The sequence below is a fragment of the Acartia tonsa genome, chromosome 1, assembly GCF_053477335.1.
Source record: "Acartia tonsa isolate MP-2025a chromosome 1, ASM5347733v1, whole genome shotgun sequence".
NCBI classification, from domain to species: domain Eukaryota; kingdom Metazoa; phylum Arthropoda; class Copepoda; order Calanoida; family Acartiidae; genus Acartia; species Acartia tonsa.
The window spans coordinates 15,747,805-15,765,300 of record NC_137260.1 but is presented as its reverse complement, the minus strand read 5'-3'; the positions used below and the strand labels follow the sequence as shown (position 1 = coordinate 15,765,300).

General features: G+C 31.1%; 1 protein-coding gene across 1 annotated transcript in view; it reads left to right on the top strand.

Annotated features, from left to right (window-relative positions):
- The window catches only part of LOC145313701 (oxalate:formate antiporter-like), a 36,531-nt gene extending 20,784 nt beyond the window's left edge, over nucleotides 1–15,747 (top strand). The window contains exons 14-16 of the mRNA XM_080153254.1: nucleotides 6,726–6,858; nucleotides 14,642–14,767; nucleotides 15,025–15,747. Coding sequence (XP_080009380.1) covers nucleotides 6,726–6,858; nucleotides 14,642–14,767; nucleotides 15,025–15,152 — 387 coding nt within the window. The 3' untranslated portion in view covers nucleotides 15,153–15,747. The remainder of the gene's footprint in view (nucleotides 1–6,725; nucleotides 6,859–14,641; nucleotides 14,768–15,024) is intronic.
- The last annotated feature ends 1,749 nt before the right edge of the window (nucleotides 15,748–17,496 follow it).

Here is a 17,496-nt window from a genome sequence, read left to right as displayed (position 1 = left end):
CAATACGAAAAAACTATGTCTAGCATCGTATTATATCCAGTTTTCTACGAATATAGAAATGTACAATCATAAGATTAAAACCAGTTTTTTTACCCCGTGCCTTCGGCATCTCGGGGCTAAAAAAACTGGTTTTAATCTTATAATTGTACATTCTATATCCGCGGAAAGCCGTTTATAATACGATGCGAGAAATAAATAACTATTATTGCAAACAAAGACTGAATTTAATTTGAATATAATTTATCTACTTTTGCTTTTGCGTTTCATATGCCAATTATGTTTAAATTAGCACAGCAAGAACAAGCTCACTATCAAGAATGTCCAAGGGGATAAATGAGTTTTAAAAAATATTAGATTTTTACACCCCATTCCATTGTCAATCTAAAAAATTTTGAGGTTTTCTGAATTGTATCTGGCTGTTTCAGAAATCACCATGCAAAGTTTGAAATCGATAAGACAATTATGAAATGCATAAAATAATGATTTTAGCTATCTGCATTAAAGGAAGGACCGACTCATTTTTTTTGGGAATCTTCACTTTTAATAACAGTCTGTTATACATTACAATAAGCGTAGGATTTTTTAAAAAGTCAGTCGATGTTTAGAATTCTTAAGAATATTTATCGTATTCATTCGAATCCGGGGCTAAAGAAATGGCATTAATCTTATGATTGTACATTTTTATATCCGCGGAAAGCTGTTTATAATACGATGCGAGAAATAACTATTAATTTTTATTTTTGAGGGCAACTTTTTTATTAATGCATATGTGGTTTGAATTTTAAGAATGCTTTAAACAAACAAGTGACATACTGACAAACTCTAGTGAAGATTAGCTGCATTTTTAAACAGTAACTATATACGTCGCGTTGACAACAAAAATTTGGAGATAAAATAGTTTTCTTAAAGTCAAAGGGAATGTTGATGGATGTATTATGCTGTATAATTTAGGGATTGAAGGGACATTGGGCTGTTTTTAATACTTGTCCCTAAAGTCTTATAATACTGTTTTATTTGTTGGCTTAACAACTTTGGGAAAACTTTTATAATTTGATTAGTTGGTTCTTTCTCCCTTTCTCCAACCACTAATTGTACAATCTACAGAAGGGGTAATTTTGTTTATAACCATTGGGGATGTACACCAATTTATCGGCCGTTGTCTTATCCCTTTAAATCCCTGCATATTTAGAGTAGTTGTGCCACTGAAACCGTAATTTTGAATACGGACAACCATAAAGATAGGATTTAACGATTCGTTTTGGGTTGTGTTTCGGTTGCAAAAATATTGTCCGCAAGAATGCAACGGAAATAGTTGGAGTGGTGATTCCCGGAGTCTTATGGTTTAAAAATATCACACAATGATATGTATCTCATATATATATGTTAAGAGCTGTAGTATGCCAAATTAAAAAGACTTTAGGATTATTTTTGGTTTTGATAAGCATACAAATAGATGTACAATATATACTTTAAATAATTCAAGTAAACAGTTAGAATATAATATGTATCAAATAAAAACTATTTTTTTTGCAACAAAACTCTTTATAGTATGAAAATATCCTATTACAATAGAACTATATACATTTATATACTTTTAACTATGCCTTTTGGCTATGAATACAAATTTTATTCTATAATTTACTCATTTACCTAAGTTTTGTAAAACTGAACTTTTCGAGATTATTTGAATCTATTCTTTTGTGTTTATGGCCTAAAAACGTTTTAACTAGAGAAAAAGGTTTTACGTAAGTCATGTTAGTAAAGGCTTCAGTTTAAACTGTTTTTAACCTATTGTTGACAGCTTTATAAAAAATATACTCTGACACCTGTAGAATCACGATTCAGCAAAATTTACTTAATCTATAGAAAAAAATAAACTTTAAAATCCTAATGAAAATTGATGTGGGCTATTGTTCTCATTTTTAGCTTTGCAGTATGTTTCTACTGGTATTAGTGTTTATTTTTATATACCTTTCAAAAATGGTTAAAAAACAGTTTAATGGGGCAGTATTCAAGCTCTTCCTCCCCCTCATTGAGACTCTCTTTGACATCGTTCATAAAGATAAGTTGCTCATGAAAGAAATCGTCTTTGATTTCAACCAAATTTGTTTATATCTTAATTTTATATGGAGTATAAATAAATTTATACTATATTTTCTTATCCCTTAATGTCCCTGCCCCTGGTACTTTGTCTAATATAATGGTACCAAAAAAGATGTACGTACTCATTAAACTTTGCGGCAATGTTTTTATAATCTTTGAAACTTTCTTTATATGATTTATAAGCTCGGGTAAAAACGTTTAATATATACAAATTATAACAAGGATGATAAAATTTATAAAATCGAAGCTCATGAAATATCACAATATGACAATACTAAAACAACATAAACATAAACATATTTATTTGGGCATAAAAATTAAACATAGTCATAAAATGAAAATAAAAAATGTAAAATACAATTAAAATTACTATAACAATAGACAACCTAAATCCTAATCAGTTTTGCCAGGGTAACCATGAATAGATCACTAGGATCTGTCTACTTTGCCCAAAATAGTTGCCACGCAAGGGTTGGGGTGGTTAGAAAAATAACTCAAAACCATTCAAAGACATCTATAAAGATTTTCAGAAAATGAAAAGCAATCGGACCAGCATTTATTTAGATTTTAACTACAGGCAAAATACCTTAAAAGATAAAAATTGTACGTTAAAGAAGAATTTTAGAATGTATCTATCTACCTATAAAGACGTAAGTATAGATAAGTTAAATCATCGATTCTGCTCATTGTTTTAAAAATAGAATATTATTTGGTTATTTTTATCAAGCCAAAGTTTGTTGTCAAAAAAATCAACATTTCAGATCATTCCTTTTTATTTTGATCCCTATTCAAGATTTTAAATCGATAGGCTAATATGAAGCTTATTTAATTACGATCACCGTGACTGGCGTAAGGTCACACCCTAATTGTAGAACTGCCTTGATTATAGCTTTGGTTGAGTTAACGTGATTCATACCCCGTTTACCCCTCAAAAATTAAGTGTCTTATTCAAGACGAAATGTTTAATGTTTGAAAAACACTATGCTAAAGAAACGTTTTTATTTTATGAAATACTATTAATTGCAAGTTTGCCTTTATAATGGATTTATTATTACTTGGATTTTACACCAGATTATCTTGTACTGTACTAAAGTGAAACTTGTAGCTTGTTAAAACAGAGATGCCAAATACCCCCCCCCCCCCTCCCTCTTTTACACCAACTCCTCCCCTCTTACTGAATGAACGAACTTACCAATAAATGACAGGGGAAATAGCAGCCTAAATTGACGACAATTTTTCCACTAGCATAATATCCACGTATTTTCTACATTCAAACTTTTTTGTACAAACATCAATTTCTACTAGTTTATTTAGGGGTGGATTTTGGCTTTTTTGTTGTGGTTTTTTATCTACATAATCTTAAACATGTATTGGCCTTTTCTTTGTCTTTTAAAAAAAAAAATTCTTTAAAATTTAAAAGCAATCTAGTTGTGGTTGTAAAAATATGATTACATATTTTTAGAATCGTGGCAATTCTATAATCATGGTTTTAAAAAAGTATGTATCTTATATAACTTTGAATTATTTGTAAATGGAGCAGTTTAAATTTTTCAAACAATAGTTTTAATTTACAATATGGATACTTATGTTTATTATGTTATAGGGGATGTTAATCAATTTATCGTGCACCGTCTTATCCCTTAAGATCCCTAATATTAATGATAATATTTTATATAAAATTGTCATGGACAAAATTGTTTTAGCCTGTTCCTGAATTTCAACCATAAATTTTTCATAAGCTTATGCGTCAATTTTACTACAATTTCCTTTTTGATGGTTTTGATCAAGTTTTCAAAGACGCGGATAATTAATCTTAACAAATAATTTATTACAATTTATTATTTTTAACTTTGACTAGTGGATTATTAATCTTTTGTTTGTCTCTTTTCAGAAGGTATCAACTGATGACTTTGCATTTTTATGACCACGACACTCTTATTATGTTGCTTTCATTAATAGAAAAAAGAATTGTACATATTATAATAACAAACTGACACGTTACACTTTATTGTGTTAATATTGGATATAGTTTTAGGAATTTATATCACTGTTTTTTTTGTTGGTAAAAGTCACAAATTTCCCAGAGGTGTGACGTGGCTGTGAGAATATTTATCACAATTTTCCCACCCTCTAACTTGTAATTATTTATTTAGGCAGATGATTCACTTCTATTCTAACTTTTTGTCACTTTGACTTCAAGGGAGGCAAAAATACATCTATAATACAAAGTAAAACAATGTCTGTCTGTTTGTTTGTTTGTACCGAAGGATTTCGCTAACCGCTGAACCGATCGTGTTCTCCTTTACAGGGTAGCTTCTCATAGGTCCCGGGAAGGTTTATAACTATTTTCTTAGGGAATAAGACACCCACAACCCCACCCCCCCCCAAAAAAAAAAAAAAAATCTTTTTAAAACTAAAATAGTTGGGTCGACTAACTCCCCCCCTCCCCCCCCCAAAAAAAAAAATTTTTTACTTTTTCTTTTAAATCTAAAGTACGAAAAATTAGGTTGATCAAACCTCTTGGGGCAAAGCCCCTATAGGCTAGGGGTGAAGCCGCTAGTACATTGCTAAAGTAGCATTCTTAGTTTTAAGTTAGTTATAATTAGTATTGCTTTATGAATAGGAAAATACTCCTAAATGCCAAATGTTCGCTCATACGTTTTCAGAAATGTTAGAATAAATATAACAGACAAAGATCTAATAAAAGACATGAACCATGTTATTCTGTAAAATATACCTTCCATTAAAAAAAATATTTCTGAAATCTAGATTTTCTAGAAAAAAGTCTAATTTTGGAATTATTGTTAACTTAAAATGGTACCTTCCTAAAAAGAATGAACGTGAATTTGAACTTTGTAATGTTGATTGAAGGAAAATTTAACAAAATTTAAATGTTGTTGCATCAAAAGAGTTCCCCGGATGTCATGCTTTCATTTTAAACTTTAGAACTTTGGGGTTTCATTTTTATGGTATTTAAGAATGGGTACCTTTTTTGTCTAACAAAACAATAAAATGATAAGTTTGAAAAGTAGTTTTTTTGCTGATTAAGTCAAGTTCATAGTTTATAGTTATGTTTAAGCTCATAGGTTTCTTTGAATTATAAAGATTCTAGCAGCAGAGCCCTTAGCATTTAGGGTTTATATATTTGAAGGTATTTGGAAGGGCTGAAAAATAGCTTTAAACCATGCCAAAACTTATTTATGAAAATTAAAATAGCCTAAAACTATCTCAGGACCTATAATAAGCTTCATTTTAAAGGGGAACCAGCGGTTAGCGAGATCCTTCGAAACAGACAAAAAAAGCTTTACTACTTAATATAATTGTATATCAACAATCAAGAAAACAAAAATCAATTTACGTAAATTCTTTAAAAACTGTCACAATTATAGAATAGCTATTTTTTAACTTTCTAAGTAAAAGTTGGAAGAAAGAGTTTTTAAATTGTTACCATCTTTATGGTGCAATGATTAAAAGTTTCCAGATGAATTGAGAAATTGACAGCCGTAAAAAAATATAAAGGATACACTGTCAACACCTCAACAAAAATGATTGAGGATAAACATTCTCAAACCAGCGATGACAACAAACATGAAATGGACTTATTGACTCTCTAATTTTGATTATAGAATTGCTATGCTTTCTAAATTGTACCAAACTGATATTATAGAAATTATATGCCAAGTTTTAAAATGATAGCACAATTTTAACATGAATGTTTTCGGTCAAGGACGGACGGATTTTTATAGAAAAGTACACTTAACACCAATATTTTTTATCATTATTAGGGGTGTACTTTAATTTGTCGTATTACTGGCTTATATATTTTCTTCATTAGTATAATTATCTCTTTTCTTGGTAATTACAAATATCCTTTCTTTTTCAACAAAAAAACAAATCTTCTTCTTCTCTTGCTTTATTTATTTAATCAGTAGCGTAGCTACACTTTAATATGTTCGCATGTAGGTTCAAAAATATTAAATGCAAAATTTTTTATTCAAAGGAGAGGGGGGTAGAAAATAGCCTAAAGCCAAACCAAAATCATCACGTATTCGAAGTAGCTATTTCTTAGATCTTTTGCATCTAACAAAAAAATATTTTGGTAGCTATTCACCGAAGAAAAATATAGTCCATACTCTAAAGATGTTGTTATTCTTGTTTTATGTAGTCTATATTCATTATGGATGTTGTCATCCTTGTTTTATTGCCACTTTGTTTTTTGTGGCTATTCAAGGAAGAAAAGTGCAACAAAGTCTCATTTTGAAATAAACAAACATAGACAGAGAAAAAAAATTACAGTAAAATGATGCTAGATTAAAGAGGATTATTACTTAATTAATGCGCAACATTGAGAAGTTAAAAACATTTTACAAGAAGTTAACATTTACAAAAAAAAAAAGATATATATAATTTCAGGCAGATTTGTATGAACCAATATACGTTAAAACTGTCTTGGGTAAATTTTTGGTAGTTGCTAAAGAGTCAACCATCTTGACATTTATCCATCCTAATATTAAATAGTTGCTCTAATAAAAACTATAAGTTTTAAAAATTTACAATAAATATCCAGCTGTTTATTAAATAAATGCTCTATTAATACTTCTATTTATATTTAACGATTTTAGGCTGATTTGTATGGACCCAAATATGTCGGAGCTATCCATGGCAGATTTTTACTGGCCGCCACCGTGTCGACTATTGTTGGACCTGGCCTACTGCTCACACTCAGAAAGATGGCAGAGGCTGATGCTTTGAAAGGTAAAACATTATTTTGATTCCCAGAGGGTTTGAAATATCTTTCCTTCCCAATTTATATTGCTATTATAAAATTAGTCATTTTAGTGACAAATGAATAAGTCTTAGGTTAGCTAAGAAGTAAGAGGACATAGGACTGGAAATCACATTGCTACCCAAAGTTTTAGAATCACGTTATCTCATTTGTTAGCTTAAAAACTTTGTTCACTTTTAATGATTTCTACAAAAGAGATAATATTGTTTATACTCATTGGCGATGTCTATCAATTTATATGCTATTGTTTTATCCCGTAAGAAACCGGATAGTTAGCTTACAATAGATCTTCTTGTTACAGAGTAACCTTCCCCTCCCTTTCCTCTGGCCTAACTTATATAGTGCCTGTCCCCGTTTCAGACAATTAATAAAAGAGCAGGGGTCCTAAAGGATTAAACAATTGGAGACAAATTTATGTACACCTACTTCGTTTTTTTTTAATTATACCTTCTGTAGATCAAACTGTTAGTTGTTAGGTTTGGACCAAAATTTTACAAAAATGTTTAAAAAGTGTTTAAGCCAACGAATAAGAAAACATTGTTATAAAACTTTGGGTACCAAAGTAATTAACCGTCCAAAGTGCCCTCCCTCCCTGACAGAAGAGAGCCATAATTTTAAAATTCATTATTATCTGTAATCCATTTTCTTTTTATAAAATTGTAATTATTAATTTTGTGACAATGATATTTGATAATAAGACAAAGAGTTATTTCATGTGCAAAATGTAATCTAAATAATTCTTGCATTAAAGGATAAGTACATTGCTCCAATAAAAACAAGGATAAATATGTCCATAATTAGCGTACCTTTCTTTTAATTAAGAATATTTAATATTTAATTTGTATATATAAAAGTAATAGAGTTCCTATCTATATTCATGGTTCTTCATTATAATTGAGCTTCTTTTAGGTTTAGGGAAGTTTTTTTGTAGCAAAGATACTCTATAACCCAATTTGCCTATCCGTCCGTAACGCCCTAAGGGAAAGCAGATTTACGCAGACGATATTTAAGATAGATGGCGGGATTATTTTGGAAAATATTTACCTCGCCAATGTGAATCCAGTATACAACTCAATTTGGTCTATATGCAGGGCGACCACTGCATACTATATATACTATTTATACTATATAGGATGAATTTGGATACTATATCATACTATATGACTAAAATTTACTATATATACTATATAATATTACCTTTACTTGACCAAAATTTACTATATATACTATATAATATTACATTTATATCAAAAAACGAATATTGTCAGTTTTGTGACAACGCCTCTTAAGGAGCGTTTTGTCTTATTTTCAGTTCATGCAGGCCACCAGGTCCACCCTGGACTGGTAAAAATTCAAATTTTTTGTTTGAAGAGTTAGAGGTCAACCTATAAAACAGAATATGCATCTTTCAGGATGTTATTAACATATCTGAAAAAAAATTTTAAATTAGCCCCCAGGTTAAAGCCCTGCAGGCCTCCAGGTCCACTCTGGACAGGTAAAAATCAAATTTCTTATTTTAAGAGTTAGAGGTCAACTTATAAAACACAATATGTATTTTTTGGATCTTATTAACATATAATATATAAATCGGCCTCCAAGTTCAGGTCCTGCAGGCCTTTAGGTCCACTCTGAACAGGTAAACAGTCAAATTTCCTATCTGAAGAGTTAGAGGTCTATTTATATAACAGAATATGCATTTACTTGGATAATATTAACATATCGGGATCCAAGTTCAGGTTCATTCAGGACAGGTAAAAGACGCAAATTTCTTATTTGAAGAGTTCAAGTTCAGGCCTCCAGGTTTTCTCTGGACAGAGTCTACATGGAAGCCTGCAGCACCTGGACCTGGAGGTCAATTGTATTTTTTCTTCAGATATGTAAATAACATCTAAAAAGATGCTTATGGTGTTTTATAAACTAACCTCTAACTACATAAATAGGAAATTTTGATTTTTACCTGTCCAGAGTCCACCTGGAGGCCTGCAGCATCAAAACCTGGAGGTTGATTGTCATTTTTTTTTAAACATATAAATTAGACTATAAAAGTTGGAAAGATTTTTAATCAATATAATAGATTTGAAATCTGCATAAAATTTTAAGGATTTTTTATAAAATTAGTTTTTTATATAATTCTTTATTTAAAGGCGCAAATACAAATTAAGTTAAATAATTTTGAGATCTGTGATTGGTGGATTGAAAACTATCTGCGCTCTGATTGGAGAAGCTTAAGTGACGTAAATCATTCAACCAATTAGAGCGTAGGTAGTTTCCAATCCAGCTATCCTATTGGTCAAAATTTATTAACTTAAATCGTATTTGCGCCTTTAAATAAAGAATTATATAAAAAACGAATTTTATAAAAAATCCTTAAAATTTTATGCAGATTTCAAATCTATTATATTGATCAAAAATCTTTCCAACTTTTATAGTCTAATATAAATAGCATATATAAAGATGCTTATGTTGTTTAATAAACCTCTAACTCTTTAAATTTAGAATTTTTATTTTATTTGTGTCCAAAGTCCACCTGGAGGCCTGCAGCTCCTAAACCTGAAGTCCAATTTTATTTTTTCCTTCAAATACATAAAGAACATCCAAATATAAGCTCATTTTGTTTAACAAATATACCATTAATTGTTCAAATGAGAGAAGTTTGATTTTTACCTGTCCAGAGTCTGCAGGACCAGAACTTAGAGGTCGATTTTAATTTTTTTTTTTCATTTATGTTATGTTAATCCAAAAAGATGCATATTCTTTTTTATAAGTTGACCTCTAACTCTTCAAATAAGAAATTTGAAATTTTTACCTGTCCAGAGTGGACATGGAGGCCCACAGGACCAGAACTTAGAGGCCGATTTAATTTTTTTCTTCAGATATGTTAATAGCATTCAAAAAGATGCATATTCTGTTTTATTAGTTGGCCTCTAACTCAAATAAAAAATATCTATAACCTGTCCAGAGTGGACCTAGAGGCCTGCAAGACCAGAACTTGCAGGCCTATTTTAGTTTTTTCTTCATTTATGTTAATAACATCCAAAAAGATGCATATTTTGTTATATAAGTTGATCTCTAACTCTTCAAACATAATTTTAATTTTTTTACTTGTCCAGAAACCACCTTCCAGATAGCCTGCAGAACCTGAACCTGAGACCTATCCAAAAAATGATTAAATATATGTGAAATACTAACCAAAAGTAAACTTTTATCCTAAATAACCTATAGTCTCACATTAATACCTAGCCTAATAATTACAGATTAAGCCTATTATATGTGAAATTGCTTTGATAACAGCTATGCTTTGAGTTATTATTGATGATGTATATACTATGTATTACTAAATGATTCTAGGTCCGATACTATATCATACTATATGAGTTTTAAAAAATATACTATATATACTATATGGATTAAAAAAATATACTATAAAAATACTATATTTTTTTTGTTTTGGAGTGGTCGCCCTGTATATGTCATGGTCTAGGAGACATTGCAATTCTGTAAGGCAAATGCTTTACTTGAAATGTATTTTCTAAATTTTTCTGTGAAGATTTTGGTAAACAATAAGCATGCTCTTTTTGAATATAGTCATCTTTGTTTTATATTATTCTATACCTATTAATAAGAGCGACAACTTTTTCTATTTTTACCTTATCAAATATTTTCGACTGATTTTTTTAAAAATTACCTGCTTTATTGCATCAAGATCCATTTGTGTAAATAATTATCTCCCTCAATCTTATAAAATCTTTGTATATAATTATAATGAAACCAAAATGAGAAATTAATTTTTCACTTCATTTGACGCTGTTTCTCATAAAGTTATAATTTTCTTTGCTTTTCTGCTTTTATAGGTTTTCATTGTTTTAGGAGAAAAGCAACTCCTAAATATTGTTTTAGCTTTTAGAGGTTCTTAAATTAAAGGGTATAAAAAGCCAAAAAATATCGTTGGACCTGAGTGAAGTTTTCATTTAAGTGCTAAGTGAAATCTTACCGGATAAATATAATTTTTAAATAACTTTACATAATAGGTAAAAACCTATTTTCTCACACTAAAGTAACAATATAACACTTTTATTGTTTTTTTTCTTTCAGATACTTATCCATGTTTATGATTTGGTCATTATGCAAATTTTGTAATCGCCTTTTATCATTTTCTATGAGAAAATTAAAGATTATTATATTTGACATTTAGAAGTTTCATTATTAAAATTCTAATTTTTTTCTTTTGCAATGAAGCATTGCATATAATAAACTATTAAATTAAAGGGGGGGGGTGCGTAATGACATAAGCTCTTAAACCGTGAGCAAAATGGTCTAAATATTGAGCTAGACCCTTCAAACTTGGTATATAAGCCTAGTCCTATAGGTATTACATCTAAATTGCAAAAAAATCCAAAATTTTTTATTTTTAGGTTAGGTTAGGTAAGAAAAACCCTGCGGAAATGGGGTTTTTAGGCTGTTTTTGGTCTATTTTGATGTGGAAACTTGCCTTAAATTGTTTTTTCTTAGGGTTTTAACTTAAATACACTGTATCTATTCATATGGACATTATTTAAGATGATTCAGCAAGTCGGGGACCGACCCCAGGGGGCTAGGTGTGTGGCCTGCAGGGGTTAAGTTCATTTTTTCTAATATATTTGTTGTGATACATCAAATTATAGGTTTTTTAGGTCAAGGAACTCAAATTCAGAGCTAAAATAAGCATTAGACTAATCTGAAGCTAGCCCCAGCGGGCTAGGTTGGTGGCCCGCAGGGGTTAAGTGTATTTTTTCTAATATATATCTTGTTATATATCAAACTATAGGTTTTTTAGTTCAAGAAACTCAAATTCTGAGCGAAAATTAGCATTAGACTGACCTGAAGCTAACCCCCCCGGGCTAGGTTGGTTTTCTGCAGGGCTTAAGAGCATTTACCTAACCTAACCTAGAAACTTACTTATATTTTTACAGGTTTTTTTCTTGAATAAACTGTGTCTATTAATGAAGGTGGGTGGCCCACAGGGGTTAAGTGCATTTTTCCAATATATATGATGTGATACATCAAATGATATATTTTTTAGGTCAAAGAACTCAAATTCAGAGCTAAAATAAGCATTAGTATAATCTGAAGCTTACCCCAGCGGGCTAGCTGGGTTGCCCACAGGGCTTAAGTGCATTTTACCTAAGCTAACCTAGAAACTTACATTTATTATTTTTTTAGGTTTTTTTTCTAGAATAAACTGTCCATTCATGAGGACCTTATTTCAGATGATTCAGCAAGTCTAAGACCGACCCCAGCGGGCTAGGTGGGTGGCCTGCAGGGGTTAAGTGCATTTTCCCCAATATATATGTTGTGATAAATCCAATTATATGTTTTTTAGGCCAAAGAACTCAAATTCAGAGCTGAAATAAGCATTAGACTAATCTGAAGCTAACCCCAGCAGGCTAGATAGGTAGCCCACAGGGCTTAAGTGCATTTTACCTAACCTAACCTAGAAACTTACATTTAATATTTTTTTTTCAAATAAACTGTCCATTCATGAGGACCTTATTTCAGATGATCCAACAAGTCGAAGACCGACCCCAGCGGGCTATGTGGGTGTCCCTCAGGGGTTAAATGCATTTTTTTTTTAAAAGTATGTGTTGTCATACATCCAAGTATAGGTTTTTAAGGTCAAGAAACTCAAATTTACAGCTAATAAAAGCATCAGACTAATCTGAAGCTAGCCACAGCGGGCTAGGTGGGTTGCCTGCAAGTTTTTACCTAACCTAACCTAGAACCTTACTTGTTTTTTTATAGTTTTTTTCTGGAATAAACTGTGTCTATTTATTAGAACATTATTTAAGATTTAAGACCCCAGCAGGCTAGGTGCGTGGCCCGCAGGGGTTAAGTGCATTTTTTGTTGTCATACATAAAATTATAGGTTTTTTAGGTCCAGAAATTCAAAGGGGTAGTTTCACGAAATGCATTTGAAATTAATTTAGTGAACTGCATATTTTTTCCTGGTTAATTGGTTAAACTACATTTATATGGCATATATTTGAAAGAATTTCAATTTTGATATTACAATGTTAGCGGTGGAAGAATTTAATATGCTAATAGGATACAATTTTTTAATTTAATGTATACCACATACCACGAAAAAACTAGCATCAGGTTGCTATTGTGTTTTTTTTAGCTCCAAATTGACTTTAAAAACCTATAGTTTGATGTATAACAACACATAATTTGGAAAATTTACCCCTGCAGGCCACCCACCTAATCCGCGGGGGTTAGCCTTAGGTCAGTCTAATGCTTAAAATAGCTCTGAATTTGAGTTTCTTGACATAAAAAACCTTTAATTTGATGTATGACAACACATACTTTAGTAAAATGCACTACACCCCTGTGGGCCACCCACCTAGCCCGCTGGGGTCGGTCCCCAACTTGCTGGATTATCTAAAATAATGTCCTCATTAATAGACACAGTTTATTCAAGGAAAAAACCAAAAAGAATAAGTAAGTTTCTAGGTTAGGTTAGGTAAAATGCACATAAGCCCTGTGGAAAATCTACCTAGCCCGCAGGGGTTAGCTTCAGGTAAGTCTTATGCCAATTTTAGCTCTGAATTTGAGTTTCTTGACCTTAAAAACCTTTATTTTGATATATAACAAGATATTTATTGGAAATAATGCATTTAACCCCTGCGGGCCACCAACCTAGCCCGCTGGGGCTAGTTTCAGATTAGTCTTATGCTCATTCTAGCTCTGAATTTGAGTTAACTGACCTAAAAAACCTTTATTTTGATATATAACAAGATCTATATTGGAAATAATGCACTTAACCACTGCGGGCCACCCACCTAGCCCGCTGGGGTCGGTCCCCGACTTGCTGGATCATCTTAAATAAAGTCCTCATGAATGGACAGTTTATTCTAGAAAAAAAACCTAAAAAAATAATAAATGTAAGTTTCTAGGTTAGCTTAGGTAAAATGCACTTAAGCCCTGTGGGCAACTCAGCTAGCCCGCTGGGGTTAGCTTCAGATTATTCTATTGCATATTTTAGCTCTGAATTTGAGTTCTTTGACCTAAAAAACATATAATTGGATTTATCACAATTAAGTTTCTAGGTTAGGTTAGTCAAATGCTCTTAAGCCCTGCAGAAAACCAACCTATCCCGGGGTGAATAGCTTCAGGTCAGTCTAATGCTAATTTTCGCTCAGAATTTGAGTTTCTTGACCTAAAAAACCTATAGTTTGATATATAACAAGATATATTTTAGAAAAAATGCACTTAACCCCTGCGGGCCACCAACCTAGCCCGCTGGGGCTAGCTTCAGATTAGTCTAATGCTTATTTTAGCTCTGAATTTGAGTTCCTTGACCTAAAAAACCTATAATTTGATGTATCACAACAAATATATTGGTAAAAATGAACTTAACCCCTGCGGGCCACCCACCTAGCCCCCTGGGGTCGGTCCCCGACTTGCTGAATCATCTTAAATAATGTCCATATGAATAGATACAGTGTATTTAAGTTAAAACCCTAAGAAAAAACAATTTAAGGCAAGTTTCCACATCAAAATAGACCAAAAAAAGCCTAAAAACCCCATTTCCGCAGGGTTTTTCTTACCTAACCTAACCTAAAAATAAAAATTTTTGGATTTTTTTGCCATTTAGATGTAATACCTATAGGACTAGGCTTATATACCAAGTTTGAAGGGTCTAGCTCAATATTTAGACCATTTTGCTCACGGTTTAAGAGCTTATGTCATTACGCACCCCCCCCTTTTTTCTAGATCTGTTGTCTAAAGTTGACCCAGCGGCTTTTGCTGACAAATTCGGTGCTGATATCTCCCAAGCTCAAGCCCTAATTGAGGCCAAGACATTGACCATCAGCAAGCTGATGACAATTATGCCCTCAGGTTACATAGATAATTAGACAATAGTCGTTTAATCATGGCAACTGATTTCTCACAAATGAGAAAATATAGTCAGCACAACAAAAACAGACAGACTTACAAGAAACATAATAAACTAAAAATGTTTAACATGGACTGAGACACCAACGGATTAGAGATCATTGTTTGCAGAAGATAAAGACAGTATGGAAAAAAGAAGGATAAACAGTAAAATTCATAATAATACCTCAAGATTTGATATTAACAAATACAATTTTTAGGTACAATTGATCCCTCCCCCTTCCTGTACAACAACACCATGTACACCATGGCCGGTCTGGTGAGCGCAGCCGCTGCCCTTCACTTCATGGTGCGCCCAGTCAACAAGAAGTACTTTGAGAAAGCTTAAGAGATGTGTGAAACATTATCTTCCCACATTTTTGTTATTGATTTATTAATGTCGCGCGTAGATGCCGCGTTTTACTTAATGTTTGCGCATTTTTTCATTGATTAATTAAAGTAACTGCACACGATCATTTAAATCACAATGCAATGTAACATTCTATTATTAGTTCATTATGTAAAATAATTCATGTTCATAATCATTTATAATTTTGTCATTATTTTTAAGTTTTGTTTTAAAGCCTCCATGAATTACTTTTTCTTTTTGTAAATTTCTAAGACCTCATATTATGTTTTTATAACCACTACCTCTAAAAAGTAAAATAGATATAGATGGATATAGAACAATCAATTTTATATGTATTGCCTCCATAAGAAACATGCAAACTACTTGTTTTAGTTTTAAAGAAAAATTTCTTTAGGAGAAATATTTTTTTTCCTCGGTTTAGAACTGTAGGTATGTACTTATTTATAAATGTATTAAAACATCACAAAGTAAAAGAAGATGTTCAAATGTATATTTTAATATTAATTTGTAGTCTGTTTTCCAGTGAATATACAAAAACAACATATATATAAACAGAATATACTTTTATCATCAACCATTGCTTTTTATTTTAGTTAGCTTATATTAATTTCGCTTAAAACTGCTTTATAAAACACACAGATTTATCTCAGAGAGGACTATCACACAAGGTTTTAAGACATGCTTTTTCATTTGTTTGCTTGGAAACTAGGCATTATTTGAAATCTTATTATTATTTTATTATTTGGTTTAGACCAGAAGCGTCTAATTTTCAACTAATAATTTTAATCTACATAATTTTTATTGTCATTAAGAATTTGCATCGATATTTTCTCCATTGTTTCTGAAGATCCCTGATTACCTGAAAAAATACATTGTTCCTGAATAAAACTGTAACACTAGAGGTTAAATCTTTGGTTTTTTTAATAGAAAATAAAATTTGACAGTCTAATTGATCGACAAGTGATTTTGGTGTAATTTTTTCAACTAGCAAAAATTTTGCCGAAAATGACTTTCAAAAGTTTCGTGTTTGCAGTTATATTTGCATTTAGATTCATGATGGTATGACTTGCTTCTTCATATACAGGGATAAGACAAGGAAATTTAATTAAACTTCCCCCAACTTTTATATGTTCAGCCTTTGAACATGGAGGGCCCTATTATTATGGAAAAACTATGTTTAAAAACTTACAGGCAATATAAATAATTTCCTAAAGCTTATAAAAACTCTTTGTTTAGCATCGTTCAGTTTTAAGTTTTTTCTTAAATTAACAACTTTTAAAAATATATTTTGCATTTGACTTTTATTTAGCTTATATCTTTTTTTCCTTTTGTAGTTAATATTTTATTGTCTTCCTGAAAACTGTTCTATGTGGAGCCTTATTGCTACGGGGAACTATCCCTGCGGGTCTCTTATAACCTTTACCTAACCTAAGATTGCTCGTTGTTTAAAGTTGCTCAGTTATCGATAGATAGTTTTAGACGTACCTGTATTACATCTAGGTAAAGTATTTGTTTGGGCATAGAAACTGTTTACTTTTGTTTTAATTTGCTTTTATTTTGTAATCAATGCATTTTTAATTAAGAAAGTCACTCGTTTATATAATTGGCAAATAATGTGTTATCTAACCTTAATATAAATTCTAAAGTAAATATAATAATATTTGAATTATTTTAAATTCCTATGTTAAAGTAACAGGATCTCTTTCTGTCTGTGTTTAGCGAAAGATCTCGCTTACCGCTGGATCTACAGTTCTAAGAAAGGAAGGTTCATAACTGTTTTATGGAAGGCTACTTCAACCCCTTCAAGAGAAATCGACCCAGTTAAAAATAAGTCACAATATTTTTTTTGTCTTTTCAATACTAAAATTGAAGCTAAAGGGTTAACTTACTCTATAGGCGTAGCTGCTAGTTTTAAATAATTATATAAACATCACTAATAATTGTGTATCTTATGGATGAGGCCGTTTAAAGAAGTAGTGAAGGTAGTAAGGTGTAGAAAATATATAAAGAAAATCGCCTCATATCAAGCCATTTAAGCACGTATAAGATCATAGAAATCCGTCCAAAAACAAGAAAATCTCCGCTCTAAATTGTATGACTTTAAATGTACTTCTATAAAACTAATTCATTCATCACCATAATCATGTCATGATAAAAAATGGATATTTTTATTAATTTTATTTATCACTTTTCAAACAAATAAGCACAACACATTTTAATTTTAATTGAAAAAAAATAAGAATTATTTTAAAATAGATTCTTTCACACAATGTCCTATTAAGCACTGAAATCCCCTCGCCCCCTTATACCTGAAAAAATGTAA